The sequence below is a fragment of the Saimiri boliviensis genome, chromosome 8 (assembly GCF_048565385.1).
Source record: "Saimiri boliviensis isolate mSaiBol1 chromosome 8, mSaiBol1.pri, whole genome shotgun sequence".
Lineage (NCBI taxonomy): Eukaryota > Metazoa > Chordata > Mammalia > Primates > Cebidae > Saimiri > Saimiri boliviensis.
In genome coordinates this window covers 22407108-22424295 of record NC_133456.1, presented here as the reverse complement: position 1 = coordinate 22424295, position 17188 = coordinate 22407108, and the positions used below count along the sequence as shown (strand labels likewise).

General features: G+C 57.1%; 1 protein-coding gene across 1 annotated transcript in view; it reads right to left on the bottom strand.

The window, feature by feature from the left end:
* PLXND1 (plexin D1) overlaps nucleotides 1–17188 on the bottom strand; it is a 51764-nt gene that overhangs the window by 1272 nt on the left and 33304 nt on the right. Inside the window, exons 14-35 of the mRNA XM_010336915.3 lie at nucleotides 16697–16796; nucleotides 16465–16604; nucleotides 15542–15709; nucleotides 15374–15464; nucleotides 14929–15192; nucleotides 14679–14828; nucleotides 13698–13812; nucleotides 10714–10821; nucleotides 10508–10620; nucleotides 9601–9705; nucleotides 8977–9107; nucleotides 8428–8626; nucleotides 6352–6498; nucleotides 6052–6208; nucleotides 5088–5191; nucleotides 4937–5000; nucleotides 4150–4184; nucleotides 3794–3898; nucleotides 3074–3237; nucleotides 1916–2063; nucleotides 575–715; nucleotides 125–199 (exon numbers count right to left, since the gene is read on the bottom strand). Coding sequence (XP_010335217.2) covers nucleotides 125–199; nucleotides 575–715; nucleotides 1916–2063; nucleotides 3074–3237; nucleotides 3794–3898; nucleotides 4150–4184; nucleotides 4937–5000; nucleotides 5088–5191; nucleotides 6052–6208; nucleotides 6352–6498; nucleotides 8428–8626; nucleotides 8977–9107; nucleotides 9601–9705; nucleotides 10508–10620; nucleotides 10714–10821; nucleotides 13698–13812; nucleotides 14679–14828; nucleotides 14929–15192; nucleotides 15374–15464; nucleotides 15542–15709; nucleotides 16465–16604; nucleotides 16697–16796 — 2824 coding nt within the window. The remainder of the gene's footprint in view (nucleotides 1–124; nucleotides 200–574; nucleotides 716–1915; nucleotides 2064–3073; nucleotides 3238–3793; nucleotides 3899–4149; nucleotides 4185–4936; nucleotides 5001–5087; nucleotides 5192–6051; nucleotides 6209–6351; nucleotides 6499–8427; nucleotides 8627–8976; nucleotides 9108–9600; nucleotides 9706–10507; nucleotides 10621–10713; nucleotides 10822–13697; nucleotides 13813–14678; nucleotides 14829–14928; nucleotides 15193–15373; nucleotides 15465–15541; nucleotides 15710–16464; nucleotides 16605–16696; nucleotides 16797–17188) is intronic.

Sequence of the window (17188 nt, the reverse complement as noted above, 5' to 3'; positions counted from 1 at the left end):
ACACACCCCTGAATATCCACCACCAGTGACGTCTGTCCGTGAGGGGCAAGCACCCTGAGATGTGTGTACTTGAGTAGGAAGCTCCCCTGCCCCGATGGCAGGTGCCTCACCCTAGGGCACTCACCTGTGGCCGATACCTCTTGGCGTATTTATAAATCTCTGCCATGGCCACATTGGTGTTAAATTCATTCTGGTATTTCTGTAAGGAGGCAGGACAGAGAGGTTAACCCAGCCGTCAAAGCCGAGCCGCACCCCATCAAAGCCAGCTTGTACACAACCCCCCAACTCCCCACGGCCCCCACGGCACAGTTCACCGACGAGGCCCCTCAAGTCCTGCAGACGGAGACGGCTTCCCGGACCCTGAAGTCCAGTCTCCTCTCCGTCCAGAGGGTGCTCTCCTGCCCCCACGCCTCAGGCGCTGGGAAAATGTGCAGTGAACTTGCAGGCCAGCAAGAGGTCACAGCTGCCTGAAATGCCCTCTGTGCTCTGTGCCCTTATTCCAGTAGAGACACTGAGGCCCAGCCCCCCGCCCCTGACCCTGCAGCTTGTCAGGGTCCCCCCCAAACCTCTGTACCCGAGACTCCTCAGCGAGATGGGCATTCATCTCCTGCTCACTGAGCGGCGTCATGTCCTGGATCTGCTTGTAGTAGCGCTGCACGATCTTCCGGTACTCGGGAATCTCCTTGGCATAGAGGAGTTTGTTGGTTGGCGAATCCTGGGCAGAGAGGAGTGAGGGGGTTAGGCAGCTCCTGGAGAAAGGACAGATCGCGTTGTTTTCTGGATAAGCCCTCATCCCTCCTGCCACATAAGTGACCTTAAGCAGGCCCCTGAGCCCCGAAGAGGCTGGCCCTGTCACTGAACGTCCCCCACTCAGCCAGCCCCAGACCCGGGGCTCCTCACTGTGCTCTGTCTGCCCCGCTGCTTTCCCCAGGACTATCAGGACAATGACCTGGGGGAGCCCTACTTCTTTCGGGAGGAAACATGCACGGACTTGGTGCCAGCTCTTCGCTGCATGCAGCCCATTCCACATAACAAGGATGTGTCCTTGTCAGGGCCGTAGGTCTTGGTGGCTAGGATTTCTGGAAGGCTGAATGCTGGCTCAGTGGAACATTTCCCGCCACATGCTCCTAGCGCCTGGAAGAAGTGCCAAGGACACTCCCAGTTCTTTGTCACGGGCATCCTGCCTTCTGAGGCAGTACGTGAGAAGCAGAGAAGCAGTGGAGCAGTGGCATTTTCTATCCCATGGTCCGTCTCTGAAATGCATGGGCTAAATGCAGGGCCATGCATGCCCTGGACCAATCCTGCAGTGCCAGCTCTAATCACGATCTCTCATCCCTACTCGCAGCCACCGGGTGCTCTCCTGCCTCCCTGTCTTTGCCCATGCCATTCCCTCTGCCTGGAAGGCCATCTTCTTCCATCTCCAACCTCTAAAGCCAGTCAGCCTCATGTGCCCCCAACCCACTGCATGAATCTTAGAGCTCTTAGCCACCCGTCACCCACTGCCCACCCCTTCACTGAATGCTCTCTTGAATGGCTCTTGACTTTCAGGGGCTGCTGGCCAGAGCTTAGTCTGATTCTCCGACGACACTGTGCCTGACCAAGCAGGTTGTCTACGGCCATACTGGCTTTCCACACCGGGTTTTGGGCCTCAGTGTTCAAAGCCAGTGCCAAGCACAGCTACGGCAGGTGCCGTTGGTCTGCAGTGATGCAGAGTATCTGATGGAAGGTACCAGCTTCTAGGTGCCTCCCTGTCTGAATGACTCACTCATCCCACACCCGCTAGACCCGAGCTCTTTTTTGGGTCCCCTCCCAGGAAGATCTCTGAGGTCAGCCTCAGAGAGCCGAGGAGGCCACCCAGGGTCAGCACCCCACTCGCCCTGTGCACGGGCCCGGCCTGGTCGTGGGAGCAGCCGACCTTGCCCAGCTGCAGGTCAGAGATGGAGCAGGCATCGATGAAGGCCTGTGCGATGACTGAGAGGCAGGCATCGATGTGGTCCGTCTTGTCGATGTCAAAGACAAACTGGGGGTTCTTCAGGATGTTCACCCAGAACCGGAGAGGAAGGCTGTGGGGTGAGGTGACAAAGGCAGTGAGAACCCACCCTGAGGATGCAGTGGAGGGACAGCCGTGGAAGAGAGAGCTGGCTTTGTCCCTCAAGAGCCCGAGGTGGAGCCTTGTCACAAGATGTGACCTTTGGGAACCTTAGTTTGCCCATCCCTGGCCAGCTTGGGTGGCAGTTGGACCGAGAGCCGGGTTTCCTGCTGGAGCAAGGGAGGAGCCGCAGGGCTTAGCTGGTCGCCCCCCCCAACCCCTGCTGAGCCTCCAGCCAGGTCCTGGTTCTCATTAGAAACCCCCCAGCCTGCCAGCCCTCAGCTCCTCCCCCAACCCTTGCAGGCAGTAGGAAGTCCAGCACTAGCAGAACAGCTGTGGCAGGGCTGCAGGGGGCAGGGCCTGGAGCGCTGGCCTTGTCCTCAAGAGGCCAGAGAGGGTGAGCAACACCCACCTCAGGCCACCCAGTGACTCAGCAGCCTGGGCACATGCACCCCCAGAGCGCTGGGAAGCTGCTCTCATTGCAGAGAGAGGCCTGGGCTGGCAGCATTCTTCCCAAGGCTCAGACTGGGCTTCCAGCAACTTCTTGTGGGGTGTGTGACCCTGACAAGCTAAGAGGGGCTTCAAAGCAGGGCTACCAACTGGGTAGGGGATTCAGGTCATGTGGGGCCGAGCCTGGCTCCACTGTCTCAGGGGCCGTGTGGGGCTTGAGCAGGCCTGCTCATCTGTGAAGTGGCACTGACGGTGCCCGCCTGAGAGGGGTGTGGGTGAATGATAGGAAGGACAGCCCCTAGACCATGCCTCCTGGGCGCTCTTCCAGTTAATTCCTACTATTAACGGGGATCGCATTTTACGGCTGGATGGAGGGGAACTGAAGCACAGAGAAGCTAAGTCACTCATCTGAAAACACACAGCTGGGAAATGGCAGAGGAGGGCTTAAACCCAAGTAGGAGAGGCCAGAGACTAGACTCTGAACCCCCTGCCACAGGGGCCCCAATGGCACAGTGAAATCCGCATGGCCCTCACCTGTTGGTCTTCCAGATGTGCAGGGTGTCCGGGTCGGAGATTCCCCTCTTCTCAGCCTGTTCCTCCAGGAAGTCAAAGAAGTACTTTACAGCCAGCGGGGGCTTGTCTTCACGGATACTCAGAATGGCCTTGAACAGGTCATCCAGAAACTTCTGCAGCGTGCCCTGTGGGGTAGCAGGGTGGCTGCCATCAGCCCCAGGCCACGTGCAGAGGGCTAGTGGGCACCCTTGGTGGCTCTGCAGAGCTTGAAATGCCCAGGCTGCTGAATGAGGAAGCCACACGGCATCAGGCTGGTCACCGAGCCTATCTGGCCTCAGTATTCTTGTCTATGAAATGGGTTAGCATTCGAAACTTGCTTCACAGAGGCACTGGAAGGACCAATCAAAGCACTGACATACAGAGTTGAGAACTGGAGGTGCCAAGGTATGGGCTGGGGGGTGCTGGCACTGCCACTGAGCTCGGTGGCCTTGGGGATGTCACTGACCCCTCTGGGCCTCTGCTGTGCTGTTACGTGGGCTAACGTAGAAGGGTCTGTCAGGCATTTTCCTGGCTACGGGAAATGCCTCCTCAAGTGAGACCCTAAGCATTCAGCCTCTGAGCTCTCCAGCCCTCCAGCTCCACAGGGGAAACAGGAAGAACTCGCACCCCTCTCCCAGCCCGGCATGTGCACAGCTGGCCCTTGTACCCACCGCACGGAGGGGAGACTGAGGCTGGACGCACCTTGGTGGACAGCAGGCGGGTCAGGTAGATTTCCGGGAGCACCTTCTTGCGGTGGCTCTGCCGGTGAGACTTCTTGGGCTCCGCCAGTTCGTCCGTGGGCGGCACCTGGGAGGCCGGGCAGTGGTCAGCATCCGTACCAGGCCCCATCCTTGGCCGCCTGTGGGAGGTCTGGCTCTGCCATGCTTCTTAGCACACAGCGCTGTGGTTCCCTCCTGATTCTGGGCCCCATCCCCACTCCTCCAACCCCAGCCTTTCCCAGGGCTGGGAGCACTTTTCCCAGAGGCCCAGGGCCACGGAAAGCCAAGGCCACACCCACTGAGGGGCTGGATCCCCTGGGGCTGAGGTTGGGCACTCACCAAATGGAAATATTTCTCTGTGTCCAAGTCTTTCACTGTGAGGAAGAACACAATAAATAAACATGAGAGAGGAGGGGAGTGAGAAACAGAAACGAAGACAGAAAGATGGGAGAGAAACAGAGACAGAGATCCAAACAGGGAGAGAGAAAACAGAGGCGCAGACACTCACAGGGAGACTGAGTCTGGGAGATGGAGAGAGAGAGAGAAGAGAGAGCCAGAGACACACAGCCAACAAGGCAGAGTGAGGCAAGAGAGAGAAAGACACACACACAGTGACCACGGGGATGGAGGGACTCAGGGAGCGACAGAGGTGGAGATACAGAAAGATGCAGCCACAGAGGAGGAGGGGCCCAGGGAGGCAGGGTGGCTGCCTCCGCCCTGCCCCCACCCGAGCCCAGAGCTCCTGCTGGGAGATACCTGAGATTCTGCTCCCAACCTCAGCAGGGGACCCCGAGACCCAGGAGCCTGGGCTCGCAGGCCTGCCAGCCAGGCGGGCTGTGCCGTCTGAGGGTGTAGAGGGGACTTGAGACAGGGACATGGCCCCCCTCTGGCCTGGCCGCTGCCCAGACCTCCTGGAACCACTTTCCGCCCTCCCAGGGCCTCTCTCCAGCTGCCGCAGGAAATCGGCTGGAAGAGGCCTGGTGCAGGCCCTGCCCAGCCCCCACCAAGGAGGCCTCAGCCCAGGCCAGCCCCGCCTCTTGGAGCCTCAGTTTCCCCACTAGGGCATGGGATGGAAGCCCCCGCCCACATGCAGCCTAGACTCCCTTCCCACGTGCACCCACACTACCTCGGCCCAGTGTGTTGTCCTTCTTGTCTATAAGGCTCATGGCCAGGGAGGCACCTTCAGGGATCTGACAGGAGGGAAAAGGACAAGGTCAATGGCCGGAGGCCGGGGTGGGGGCATGGGGGCAGAGGACTGGGTGGGGACAGCACTGCACCTTGTAATGGGCCAGCGTGTTAAGCTTCTTGCGGCCGTCTTCCACCACTGAGGTGTCATCCAGGTCCCGAAGGATGTAGCTCTGTGTGCTGGAGGCGAACCACTCTGGGGGACAAGGAGTAGAAGGCCATCAGGGCCTGGGCAGGGAGCTGAGCCTGCGGGGTAGGTACCGGCCCAGCCACATAGGAAGAGGCCTCTCGCTCTCCGCATGGAAACTGAGGCAAGCTATGCCTCTCTCTGAGCCTCCATTTTCCCCATCTGTAAAATGGGGAGGGCAGGCAACGAGTGGCGGGGGAGGGTGTGAGGCTACAAAGTGAAGGTGCCAGGATGGAGGGCGCCGAGGAGAAGCTCTGAAGTGGCCTTGTCTGCAGGGCTGCTCATGTTTCATTGTGATGAAACCCTCGGCCTCACAAAGACTCACAAAACCCACTCCGTGCCGGGTGCGGTAGCTCACACCTGTAATCCCAGCACTTTGAGAGGCTGAGGGAGGATGATCACTTGAGCCCAGGAGTTCAAGACCAGCCTGGGCAGCATAGCATGACACTATCTTTACAAAAAGTAACATGAGCTGGGTGTGTAGTCCCAGCTACTCAAGAAGCTGAAATGAGAGGATCGCTTGAGCCCAGGAGGTTGAGGCTGCAGTGAGCTGAGACTGCGTGGTTGTACCCCACCCTGGGTGACAGAGTTAGACCCTGTCTCAAAAACAAACCAACCCCACTCCTGCACCCCTCCTTTAGGAGTGAGGAAGCCTTTCCTAAAGGCTTTTTGCTGCTGCCCGTCACTCGCCCACACTGTAGGACTTGTCTCCCACAGAGCAAGAGCTTCTGTCCAAGGGGCCTCAGCAGATCCTCTCCATGTCCCCACGTTCATGCACTATGCCAGGTAGAAGGAGCGTTTCCATCAAGGCAGGGGCCAGCCCCGGCTGAAGCAGCCTGACACGGAGGCTCCACCCCATCCCGACCCACCGAGGTCAACGTCCTCCGCGCGCGGCCATTGGGAGTAGGGCACGTTCTTGCAGAAGGCTTCCAGGATCTTCTCCTTGACCTGCGTCAGTGTGTCAGTGTCCATGGCCCGCACGCTCAGCGAGTCCATGCCGCAACCCTGGAAGGACACGTTCAGGTTCTGCGGGGGAGGGTGGGAGAGAAAGGTCAGTGAGTTGCCACCATCACCATGTCGGTGCCCAGGCGGCAAGGCCCAGGAAGGCTGGGTCAGTGCCATAGGGTCCGTGCCCCAGCCCTGGGACCCTCCCGGCCCTGCCGGCTCACCCGGGGCTTGGCCTCTATGTTCTCCCGCAGCAGCCACTCCTCGTTGAGCGTGTATCGGGCCTTACCCGTGATGGCATCGATGGAGCCCTTGTTGATTTGCTGCTTGATGGCGCACAGCAGCAGGAAGAACGGCTCCCCCACCGTCTCCTGGGGAGCACGGGGCTGTCAGGGCCAAGGCCCCCTCCGTATTCCAACCCCAAGCCTTGGGCCAAACACCTTCACACTCCCATCCCCCAACCTCTCCAACAGTCTTTTGGATCCTGGTGTCAACATCCCTCTCCCCAGGGTATCCCGACGGACCCTAAGCTCGTGTTCATTAAACACCACCGGCTGCGGGTGGCTGCATTCACTGCATCGTCCTTACTGTGTAGCCAAAGTGCCAAGGCTCAGAGAGTGCAAGGGACCTGCCCAGGGTCACCCAGCTGGGAAGTGGCAGGGCAGGACCCTGACCTGGCTTAGCTGAGTCCCAAGCCTGTGACTTTCTATTAAGTGGGCAGCTGCAGGGATGAGTTTAGGTGGACCTGGAACACCGATATGGCCTCGACCCTACTCGAAGGCTGATGACTGTGGAGTCCCAGGTGGAATGGGGCTCAGTGCCCCTGCCTGCTCTTGCCCATCTTGAAGGGAGGCCCTCCAGGCAGTGGCTCTGCCGGACCCACAGCCATGAGCCGATTCTCATGGCCACTGCCCAGCAAGTGACCCAGGCGTTCCACCGGGATAGTTTTACTTAATTACCCACCAAAGTTGATTTTAAGAAAAATTAAGTACATAATAGTATTAAGCAGATTTGGCAAAGATTACAAAGGCAGCATGCCAGCCTGCGTCCTGGTCTAATTTTCTAGGTCTGGGGCGTGGGAGGCACTGATTCCCCGCTTTCTAGAGGAGGAAACAGGCTCACAGGGGAAGGCCTAGCTGAGGCTATGGAAACAAGCCAGGGGAGTGAGGTCCAGGGTCCACAGTGGCCCTGTGATTTCTGATGGCCCACAGCGAGGCAGCCCGCAGAAGGTGGAGGCACCACAATGGCCCTGCCTCTGTTCCACCCTACTACCCCCTCTCCCCAGGAGGAGCTGTGGGATGCCTCCAGGCCTAGGGGCAGAGGCCCCATTTGACAGAAGGAAACCAAGGCCCAGAGAGGGCAATGAGTAGCCCAGAGTCACACAGCTGGGCTGTGCCAAAGACTGGACTCAAGCCCAGGACATGCTGGCTGGGTACAGTTGCTCACTCCTGTAATCCCAGCACTTTGGGAGGCCAAGACAGGAGGACTCCTTGAGCCCGGTAGTTGGGACCGGCCTGTGCAACAAAGCAAGACCCCCATATCTCTTCAATAATTAAAACAAAAAACAGAACATCTGAGGCCCTGGTTCTGGGCTCCAGCCAGGCCTTTGCCTTTCTCCCACAATCCTCCAGGCAGCCCTCGAGCCTCTGCCACCGGAGGGCAGCTGGATGGTGGGACAGGACCAGAGGCTGAGCAACCCTTGCTCTGCAGAAGCAAGCTTAGGGGGTCCTTTTGGCAGAATGCGGGAGGCCCTGGCTACCTGGCCCACCCCCTTCCCAGCCTCCGCTCTCATCCGGAAGATTCTCCGGCCTTCTTTCCATTCCTTCCATGAACATCTCCTCCTGGCCTCGGCCCTCCTGCTGTACCCAATGCTTGGAGGACCCTCCCCACCACTGCTTGCCTGGCTTGCTCCCTTAGGGCTCAGCACTGGGGTGCCTGCTTCAAGAAGCCACCTTGAAGCCTCCAGACAGGGGGAGGCATTGCAAGGTACTCACCCCTAGGGCTGGAAGAGCCTCAGGGGCCAGCCAGGGGCTGATTTAATCTCCTTAATCTAGAGCAGGAAGGGCTGGATGATTGCAAACACCACAAACGGGACAAGGCCCCTGACACAACCTCTGTTATGCGGCCTCCCCTGGGCCGCGGCTCCCCCTTCGGCTTAACGGGCCTGTCTCCTGCAACACTCCTTCCTGGCAGAGCTGGCCCGAGGGTGCCAGGGAAGCCCTGGAAGGCCGCAGGGTCACTGCTGCTGCATCCCTGGCACGTCCCCCACCTGGGCTCTGCCTGTCCCTGGGCGGCCTCACCCGCAGACAGCTGTACATGCAGATGGACATCCAGTTGGTGAGCATCTTCTCCACCACAGACTCTGTGCGCCGCAGCATGAGCTTGGGGTTCTTGGCGGCCGAGGCGTCGATGAGGTCCACCAGAAGCTCCTTCATGATGCTGGTGTAGTACTCCAGCTTGCCGTGCAACGCGATGGTCAGCAGCGAGGCCAGGCTGCACCTGTGAGCGGAAGGCCAGTGTCAGCTGCGCCTTGAGGCCCTCGGAGTTGGGGGTCCGGAGGCTTCAGTGCTGCCTCGTCCCTGGGCTCAGCTGTCCCAGGAATGCCTGTGTGACTAGGTCCTGCAGATGGGTGAGTGGGGCTGGAATCCGCCTGGAGAAAGAGCCACCTTCTCCTATGTCCACGGCTACCACCGTGCCCCACGAGCCCAGGTGTTAGGTATCCCAGGCCCAGGAAGGACTGGAATGTGGGGGCATCAGGAGCCCCAGAGCCCCAGGATCCAGGACCTGATGCTGTGTGGCTTTGGACAGGCCCCTCTCCCCTGCCCCTCGCTAGTCTGTCACAGCCTGACCTGTCGCGCACCGCAAAGTCCTTCTGCTGCTCCAACGCATGGACAAAGACAATGAGGAAGTGCTTGTTGTTGAGCAGCGAGGAGAACAAGCTGATTCCCTCTTCCATGTTGGGCCGGCAGCTCTCAGGAATCTGTGGAAGCAATTGGTGATGGGGTGTCCAGAGGGGCCCAGTGTCCCTGCCTAGCCTAAGAGCCAGTGCTTATGACGGCTGCTTGTGCCTCCTGGGATGGGGAGCTCACTATCTTTCATGGTGGATGCCTCCTAACTCCTTGTGACTGGGAACAATGGCTCAGTTGAATTGAAAAGTGGGGCTCACAGAAGGGTAAGGGTGCCTAGAGGTAACCCAGCATCCCAGTATGGGGGACTCTCACCTTCTATTCTCTAAGGAGCAGGTGGAGTGGGGTATATGGGGTGGGGCAATCCTCTGTCCTCTCTTACCTGGCCTGGGGGCGGTCAGCACTTGTAACACCCTGAACGGCTGCTCAGTACCTTACAACGGCAGATGCCTCCCACCTCCGTGCCACAGGTATCAATGAATGGATTAGATCAACTGGAAAGGGGACCCAGGAGAAGCAGGGTTGCCCTGAAGCAGCCCACACTGTGTGGGCCGGGGGGGTACTCACCTTCCACTCTCCCAGCAGTGGGTGGGTCTCCTGCACCTGGGAGATGCCCTGGGAGTTGAGGGTCTGGGAGGGCAGCACATAACGCTCTTCATAAAGGGAGGAACACTGCAGAAGCAGACCCCCAGCATCTCAGCAGGGCTGGAGGACCCCCTGCTGGCATGCAAGGCTCACTCACACAGAAAGGGGCACTGGGCTGGGCTGCTGGGGGAAACTGGCATAGCATTAGCCCCCCCATAAAGAAATAAGAGGCAATGGGGCAAGCCTGGGGGCCATGAAATTCCAGGGAGAACACGAGGCTTAAGGGGAAGCAAAAGCAGCTCTGTGTGCAACGGGGGAAAAGGAGGTAGAGAGAGGCTGGGAAAAGCTGCTGGAGGGTTTATGAAAGATGATGTAGTCAAACATGGGCTTGTTTTAGCCGCTGTGTGGGGAACGGTGTGGACAGGGAAGGGAGGGTGGTACCACTGGGAGGTGGAAAAGAGCAGTGGGCCCTGGAAGGGCAAGGGCAGGCATGGGCGGCACGGAAGGGATGGGGCAGGAGCCCAGTGGACAGGAGGAGGGGGTATAATAGAGACCAAGGGAAGCCTGGCTGGGAAGAGGCACAGAGAGGAGAGAGGCTGGCCTGGGACAGCCCTGGCCACTCTGCCCCACCTTGACAAGGGGAGAGGTGCTGCAGCTGGCTTCCATACGGACAGTTAAACATCAAGTGAGCAGAGAATCAGAGTGGAGGAGAATCTGCCCCCCACCGTCTGCCCCATGGCAGGCCAGGAGAAGTGGCCAGGACTGCTGTGGACAGCTGTACAGGTTTGGCACTGCTCAAGGGACCCTCTAGACTGGCAAGGACCAGAGAGGTCCAATTGCCCTGAGGTGGCCGGCACAGGTTCAGGGGCAGGCTCAGGCTGAGGCCCACCTTGGGGAAGAAGGTGCGGGTCACGAAGTGCTTATACTCCAGGAAAGGGATGCCCTGGCTGCGGTTCAGCTCCTTGGTCAGATCTGTCATGTCCGTCTGCAGCTCAGCGAAGCCTGGCGGACACAGGGACAGCTGTGAGCGGCCTAAGAACCCATCCCCCAGGTGGGAAAGTAGAGGCCCAGCCCTGCAGGGTCCCAGCCCACTACCTTTGCGGATTTCCTCTCGGATCTGAGATTCCATTTCCTCCATCTGCAGCAGCGTCTTCTGCCAGTAGCGCTCAGCACGTCGGCTCTTGGTACAGAAGACGAACAGGGCTGTGGGCAGTGGAGAAGCAGGTGAGGCCTCCAGCACCCTTTGGAAAAAGCCTTTATGGGAGCCTGCGGTATGCAGGGCCTGGGGCTCTGCTCACTGGCCCTGGCTCCAGCTCCTATGGGCAGGGTGTGGGAGGACACTCGGCAGTCCTCCCTCCCAGGCAGTGTTGGGATAAGGGGTGGGGGGTTGGGGAGCGCTCTCCCATGGGCAGAGGGCTTAGGGAATGGCCAGCAAAGCAATGGCTGACTTGCCCTTAGAAAAAGAAATATGAGGCCGGGCGCGGTGGCTCAGCCTGTAATCCCAGCACTTTGGGAGGCCGAGGTGGGTGGATCACGAGGTCGAGAGATCGAGACCATCCTGGTCAACATAGTGAAACCCCGTCTCTACTAAAAATACAAAAAACTAGCTGGGCGTGGTGGCGCGTGCCTGTAATCCCAGCTACTTAGGAGGCTGAGGCAGGAGAATTGCCTGAGCCCAGGAGGCGGAGGTTGCGGTGAGCCGAGATCGCGCCATTGCACTCCAGCCTGGGTAACGAGAGCGAAACTCCGTCTCAAAAAAAAAAAAAAAGAAAAGAAAAAGAAATATGTAGTGTTATAGCTCTTTTAGAATTTGTTTAGCCCCCTTTTTAAAAAAAAAAAACAGAAACAGAAATGTGTGTGTGTGTGTATGTAATAGTGGTTAACAGTGGCTTTCCATGGGCGAGACGATTCGAGGTGACTTCTGTTTTCTTTCTGCTTTTGAGCATCTTCTGTTCCTTCTACCATGACCAGGTGTGACATGTAAATTAAGAAACTTTTAAAAGCAGATTACAAAGCAGTATTACACTATAATCCTTTTCTGGGGAGGGAAGGTGTATATATGTATAAATATATATATAATATGTATAATACATAAATATATATAATGTATTAAAATATCTACTAAGGCTAGGTGTGGTAGCTCATGCCTATAATCCCAGCATTTTGGGAGGCCAAGGTGGGCGGATCATCTGAGATCAGGAGTTTGCGACCAGCCTGACCAACATGGAGAAACCCCGTCTCTACTAAAAATATAAAAATTAGCCAGGCGTGGTGGCGGGCATCTGTAATCCCAGCTACTCAGAAGGCTGAGGGAGGAGAATCGCCTGAACCTGGCAGAGGTTGAGGTGAGCCAAGATCGCTCCAGCCTGGGCAACAAGAGTGAAACTCCATCTCAAAAAAAAAAAAAAAAAAAAAACCTCTTAATGTATGGTATTTTCAGAAAAGAGACTGGGAGGTAACATACAAAAATACACAGGGTATTAATGATGGGCATTTGTTTCCTTTTATCTTCTTTCAGTTCTTCCAAAAGTTTTCTGCATTGAATATACTCATTTAAAAAATAAAACAGCTTTCTTGCGATGTAATATATATACCACATAATTCAGTAATTTAAAGTGCATACTTCAATAGTTTCTTCTTCTTTCTTTTGAGACAGAGTCTTGCTCTGACACCCAGGCTGAAGTACAGTGGTGTGATCACAGCTCACTGCAGCCTTGACCTCCCAGCCTCAGGTGATCCTCCCACCTCAGCCTCCCAAGTAGCTGGGATTACAGACTCGCACCACCATGCCCAGGTAATTTTGTAGAGGTAAAGTTTTGCCATGTTGCCCAAGCTGGTCTTGAACTCCTGGGCTCAAGTTATCCATCCACTTTGGCCTCCCAAAGTACTAGGACTACAGGTATGAGCCACTGTACCCGGCCTAATTCAATGGTGTCTAGTCTATTCACCAAGTTGTGCAACCACCACCACTAATTTTAGATCATTTTTATTGCCCCAAGAAGACCTGTTCCCATTCAGCAGTCACTCCCATTCATCCTCTCCCCAGCCCCTGGCAATCACCATTCAGCTTTTGGTCTCTATGGATTTCCCTATTCTACACATTTCATAGAAATGAGAACAAGTGGACTCACTCAGGGAGAGGAGCATCACACACTGGGGGCAGTTAGGGGGGTAGGGGAGAGACAGCGGGGTGTGGGGAGGAATAACATGGGTAGAAATGCCAGATATAGTACGTACCTAAAATTAAAAAAAAAAAAAAAAAAAAAAAATGGCATCATACAATACGCAGCTGTTGGTGAGTTTTCTTTCCATTAGTGTCACATTTTCAAGGTGCAGGCCTATGGTGGCATGGATCAGTACTCCACTCCTTTTATGGATAAATAATTTTCCATTGTATAAATAGATCGAATTTCATTTAACCATTTATCATTGATGGACATTTGGGTTGTTTTGACTTCTTGGTTATTATAAATGATGTTGCTATAAACGTGCGTACAAGTTTTTGCATGGATGCGTTTTCATTTCTCTTGAGCAGACAGCTAGGAGTGTCATTGCTGGGTCATAGGTCATAGGGTAATTCTATGTTTCACATCCTGGGAAACTACTAGAATGTTTTCCAAAGCAGCTCCCCTTTTGATATTCCCTCCATATGCTACATATGATGGCTCCGGTTTCTCCGCTACATGGAGTCTATTGCTTTCATGACCATTATTTTGACAGTGATACAGCCCACCAGACATGGAGGTTAATTTTCCCTGAGTAACCCTCTCTTAAGTACCTTCAGTAGCTCCCTACTGACTGGAGAACATGGTTCCAAATTTCTCTGCTTGGCATCCATGGCCTGGGCCCAGCATATCCCCCCCCCGACCACCTACCATTTTCTACCCATTGGTGCATTGTTGCTGGAGCCGGGTCACACCTCCCCCGACCTCTGGGTGCCTAACCTGTTCCCACGGCCAAGCCCTTGTTCAAGCTGTGCCGCATCCCCTCCTGCCTTCTCCCATCTGCCAATCTTCAGCAGGGCTGGGACAAGGTGGCAGGCCTGCCCTCCATGGTATCCTGAGGGTGGGGCTCCTTACCCACCACGGAGAGCAGCAGCAGGACGCTACAGATGACGATGGACACGATGATGGCTGTCTCGCTGCCCCCCAGCTGCAGTGTGGCGATGGTCTGGTTGAAGTTCCCTACCTGGATCTGTACAGAGGTTGGGGAAGGGGGTTGCAGCTTTCCTGGACTTATACTCTGGTTCTGTTCCTCACTTGCTGTGTGGCCTTGGGCAAATTACCTAACCTCTCTGAGCCTCAGGTGCCACATTGATAACATAAAGATAACAATGTCCACCTCCTGGGGACACTGGGAGGCTAAATGAGGGCTTGCGAAGCCCTTGGTCATGGGCCTGGCACAGGTGACTCAATACATGGGCTGTGATTATTCTTGCAGCCTGGGAGAAGTGGTGAATAAGCCAGAGGAAGGCAGTTCTTGGGGCTTCGGTGCTGTCCCCAAGCATCTGCAGGGCTGCCCTGGGACCAGGGGGCAGGTAAGGCATGAGGACTCAGAGGGCAGGACTGGAATTGAGGTGCAGGTAAAAGGGAGCTTTCCCAGTCAGAGCCATCCTGGAGTGGCACGTGCTACTTGGGAGAGAGTGAGCTCCCCATCCCGGGAGGCACACAAGCAGATACGGTGCAGAAAAGATCCCGCGTTCTAGCCTCTCTCTGCTCTTCCTGCTCCCCTGTCCTCCATGCCTCTACATAGTGCCTGGCAGCCCAAGCTCTAGGATAGACACCAAGTGATACGGGGACAATTCCTTATGGCTTTTAAACATCCAGCCCCATCGGGTCCGATGGGGCCCACCACTGACCTCAAGTAAGTCACTAAGTTCTTGGGCCTCAGTTTTCTCATCTGCCAAGTGGGGATGTAAAGCTCCGCTTTGCTTTGCTGGCCTGAGCTATTGAGCATGAAAATGCTCAGTGAGTTCAGGTGCTGGGTGAGGGGCAGATGCTTGGCAGACAGGCCAGGGCTGGGGGCTGGGTCTGCCCTGCTCCGGCACCCCATCCACTCACTGTGATGGGCAGCTGCCCCTCAGCCTCGCCCAGGGACTCATTGACCGAGCAGTGGATGACTCTGTCAGAGACAATCTGGATGTCGCAGCTCACTTGGCCTATCTTGACCTGGTACTCGTGACTCTGGAGCCCCAGACTGTCCTGCTCCTTCTGTGGATGCAAAGGGGGGCACTCGTGGGGAGGTGCTCGTGAGGCCCACGGCTGAGGCTGGCTCTCTCGCCCCTGCCTACCCAGCCCCTGAGGTGCTCACGTGGATGACGAGGGTGAGGGGCTCCCCGGGGTGGTGCTTGATCCACTTTTCCCTCTTGGCCGTGGAGAACTGTGGGTTGGGGAGGTAGTCCAGGTGGAACCTGCTGCCCTGCTGTGCCTCCTCGGGGTCCAGCAGCTCCTCAGCCACAGCCAGCTCGTCTGCGTAGGCCCGCCCATTGATGAAGAAGTCCACTGGCGCTGAGGCGTTGCTCAGGGCCCCAGGGGATGGGCACGTGATGAGGGTGGAGTTGAGAACCTTGCAGAGCTAGTGCAGGAGGGCCAGGGGCCGAGGCCGGGATGCAGGACGGATGGACGGATGGACGTGGAGAGACGGGGGGAGTGGAGTTTGAGGAGACACAGAGGCAGTGGGAGGAGACCTGGTCAGTTAGGGCCCTGGCTGTGCCTGGGCCACCCCCTCCCACCCATCAGGCCCCCAGCTGCCTCACCGTGGGCTCCCGGCCAATGTGGTGCACAGTCATGGACACATTCTGCACCATGTGGAAATGCTCGCCAGCCACTGTGATGGTCCTGCCGCCACTGTGGGGGACGACGAGACCCATCAGTCCACCCGCAGCCCCAGAGAGCCTGGGGGAAGGGCGAGGTATCAGTCTCACCTGACAGGGCTGCGGTGGGGACTGATGGCTGTGATGACTGGGTTCTCCATGTACCAGAAGGTGAGGTTGCCGTGCACGCAGTCCCGACGCTCGAAGCGCATACACACGGGCACCGGAGCCGCCAGGGCCGCCTCAGGCACGGTGCAGGTGACGCTAGTGTCTGTGCGCCTGGGGGAGCAGCAGCTTATCAGCAGGGCCTGCCTCCTGCAGCTCACCCACCGCCAAAGCCCCCAAGACCTGCACAGGCCCATGCACTTGGCCCGGGGTTCAAGGCCTCCTCAACTGGTCCCAACTCATCTTCTGCCGTTAGCACCCAACCGTTTCATTATACTTCCAAATTCTGCCCCATCCCACCTCCTCTGGGAAGCCTTCCCAAATCTTCTCTCCCGTCCTCACCCCTGATGAAGCCTCTCTCCCCAGATCCCTGAAGGCATTGACTTTTCTCCCAATCCTGGCCCCGACAGATGTTCCTACTTCCTGTGGGTGTGTCTGCCCTTCGCCTGAGGACTATATTGGGCTCCTCTTGGTGTCCCCAGCAATGCCCATTAGTAGGGTCTGGTACACAGTAAGTGCATAATAAAGACAAAGGTGTTTCGCCATGAGGGTCCAACCACATGGAGCCTGCCACTCACCACACCCCTGGGCCAGCCGGAATATCTGAGTGTGTAATCAACATCATTCTCATCACAGTTGTTACTTATGGAGCACCTACTGTATACCTGGCACAAAGCCCTTCTCCCAATTACTGGTACTATTACCAGCTGAGGAAACTAAGGCTCAGAGGGGAAGGGGCTTGGCTTAGGGGACACAGCCAGCGAAGACCCAGGTGACACTTGGCTCAAGGATGTCACCTCCAGCCCGCCAGTCCCTGAGCACGTTGATTTCTCTGGGCTGGAAGGGGTGGGCCAGGCCTAGGGGCTTACATGAGCTCCCTGCAGGGGTCTGTGTCATTCATCAGGACCTGGAGCTCGGAGCCCACGTGGAGATCACTCCCATGGATGGTGATCCTGGTGCCCCCAGCCTTGGGTCCCATGGCAGGCTCCAGGGAGTGGACCAGGGGCAGCTGTGGGAGGAAGACAGGCATTTGGGCCTTGGGTCAGTCCCTGGGAGCATGCGTGCTGGGCAGGCCAGACAGTGGGCTGCAGCCCCCCTTACCACGTAGGAGAAGCGGTCCCGAGACTTGCCCTCCTTGGAGGCATTCACTGTCACCACGTCTGAGAGTAGCCCTGGGGCTGGCCCTGTGACACACACGATCCTGAGGGGAGATGCTGTGGTCAGTGGGGGCAGCCAGCAGGTCCTCAGCCCTCACGGCCACCCTGGAGCCAGGCTAAGGGATCGTCCCACTCCATGCCACACTTCCAATGCCTTCTAGGTATAATTCACCCTGTGAGTTTCCCACCGTTCTGCAACTGTAAGACAAGGAGGTGGGATAAGACGGTCTCTGATCACGAGAACGTCCGCTGGGCTGGGCTGGTAGATGCCGGTTCTTCCACATGCCCGATACACGGCCTCCCGAAAGGAAAGCCAGCTCAGTCTCTGCTCACGCACATTGCCTAGGGCCCCTCTGGGCAAGGCCCAGATCTCTAAGCATGCCAGTAGCCTCAGCCTTTCTTAACTGGAAATGATTTTCCTCAGAGCAAGGCTTAG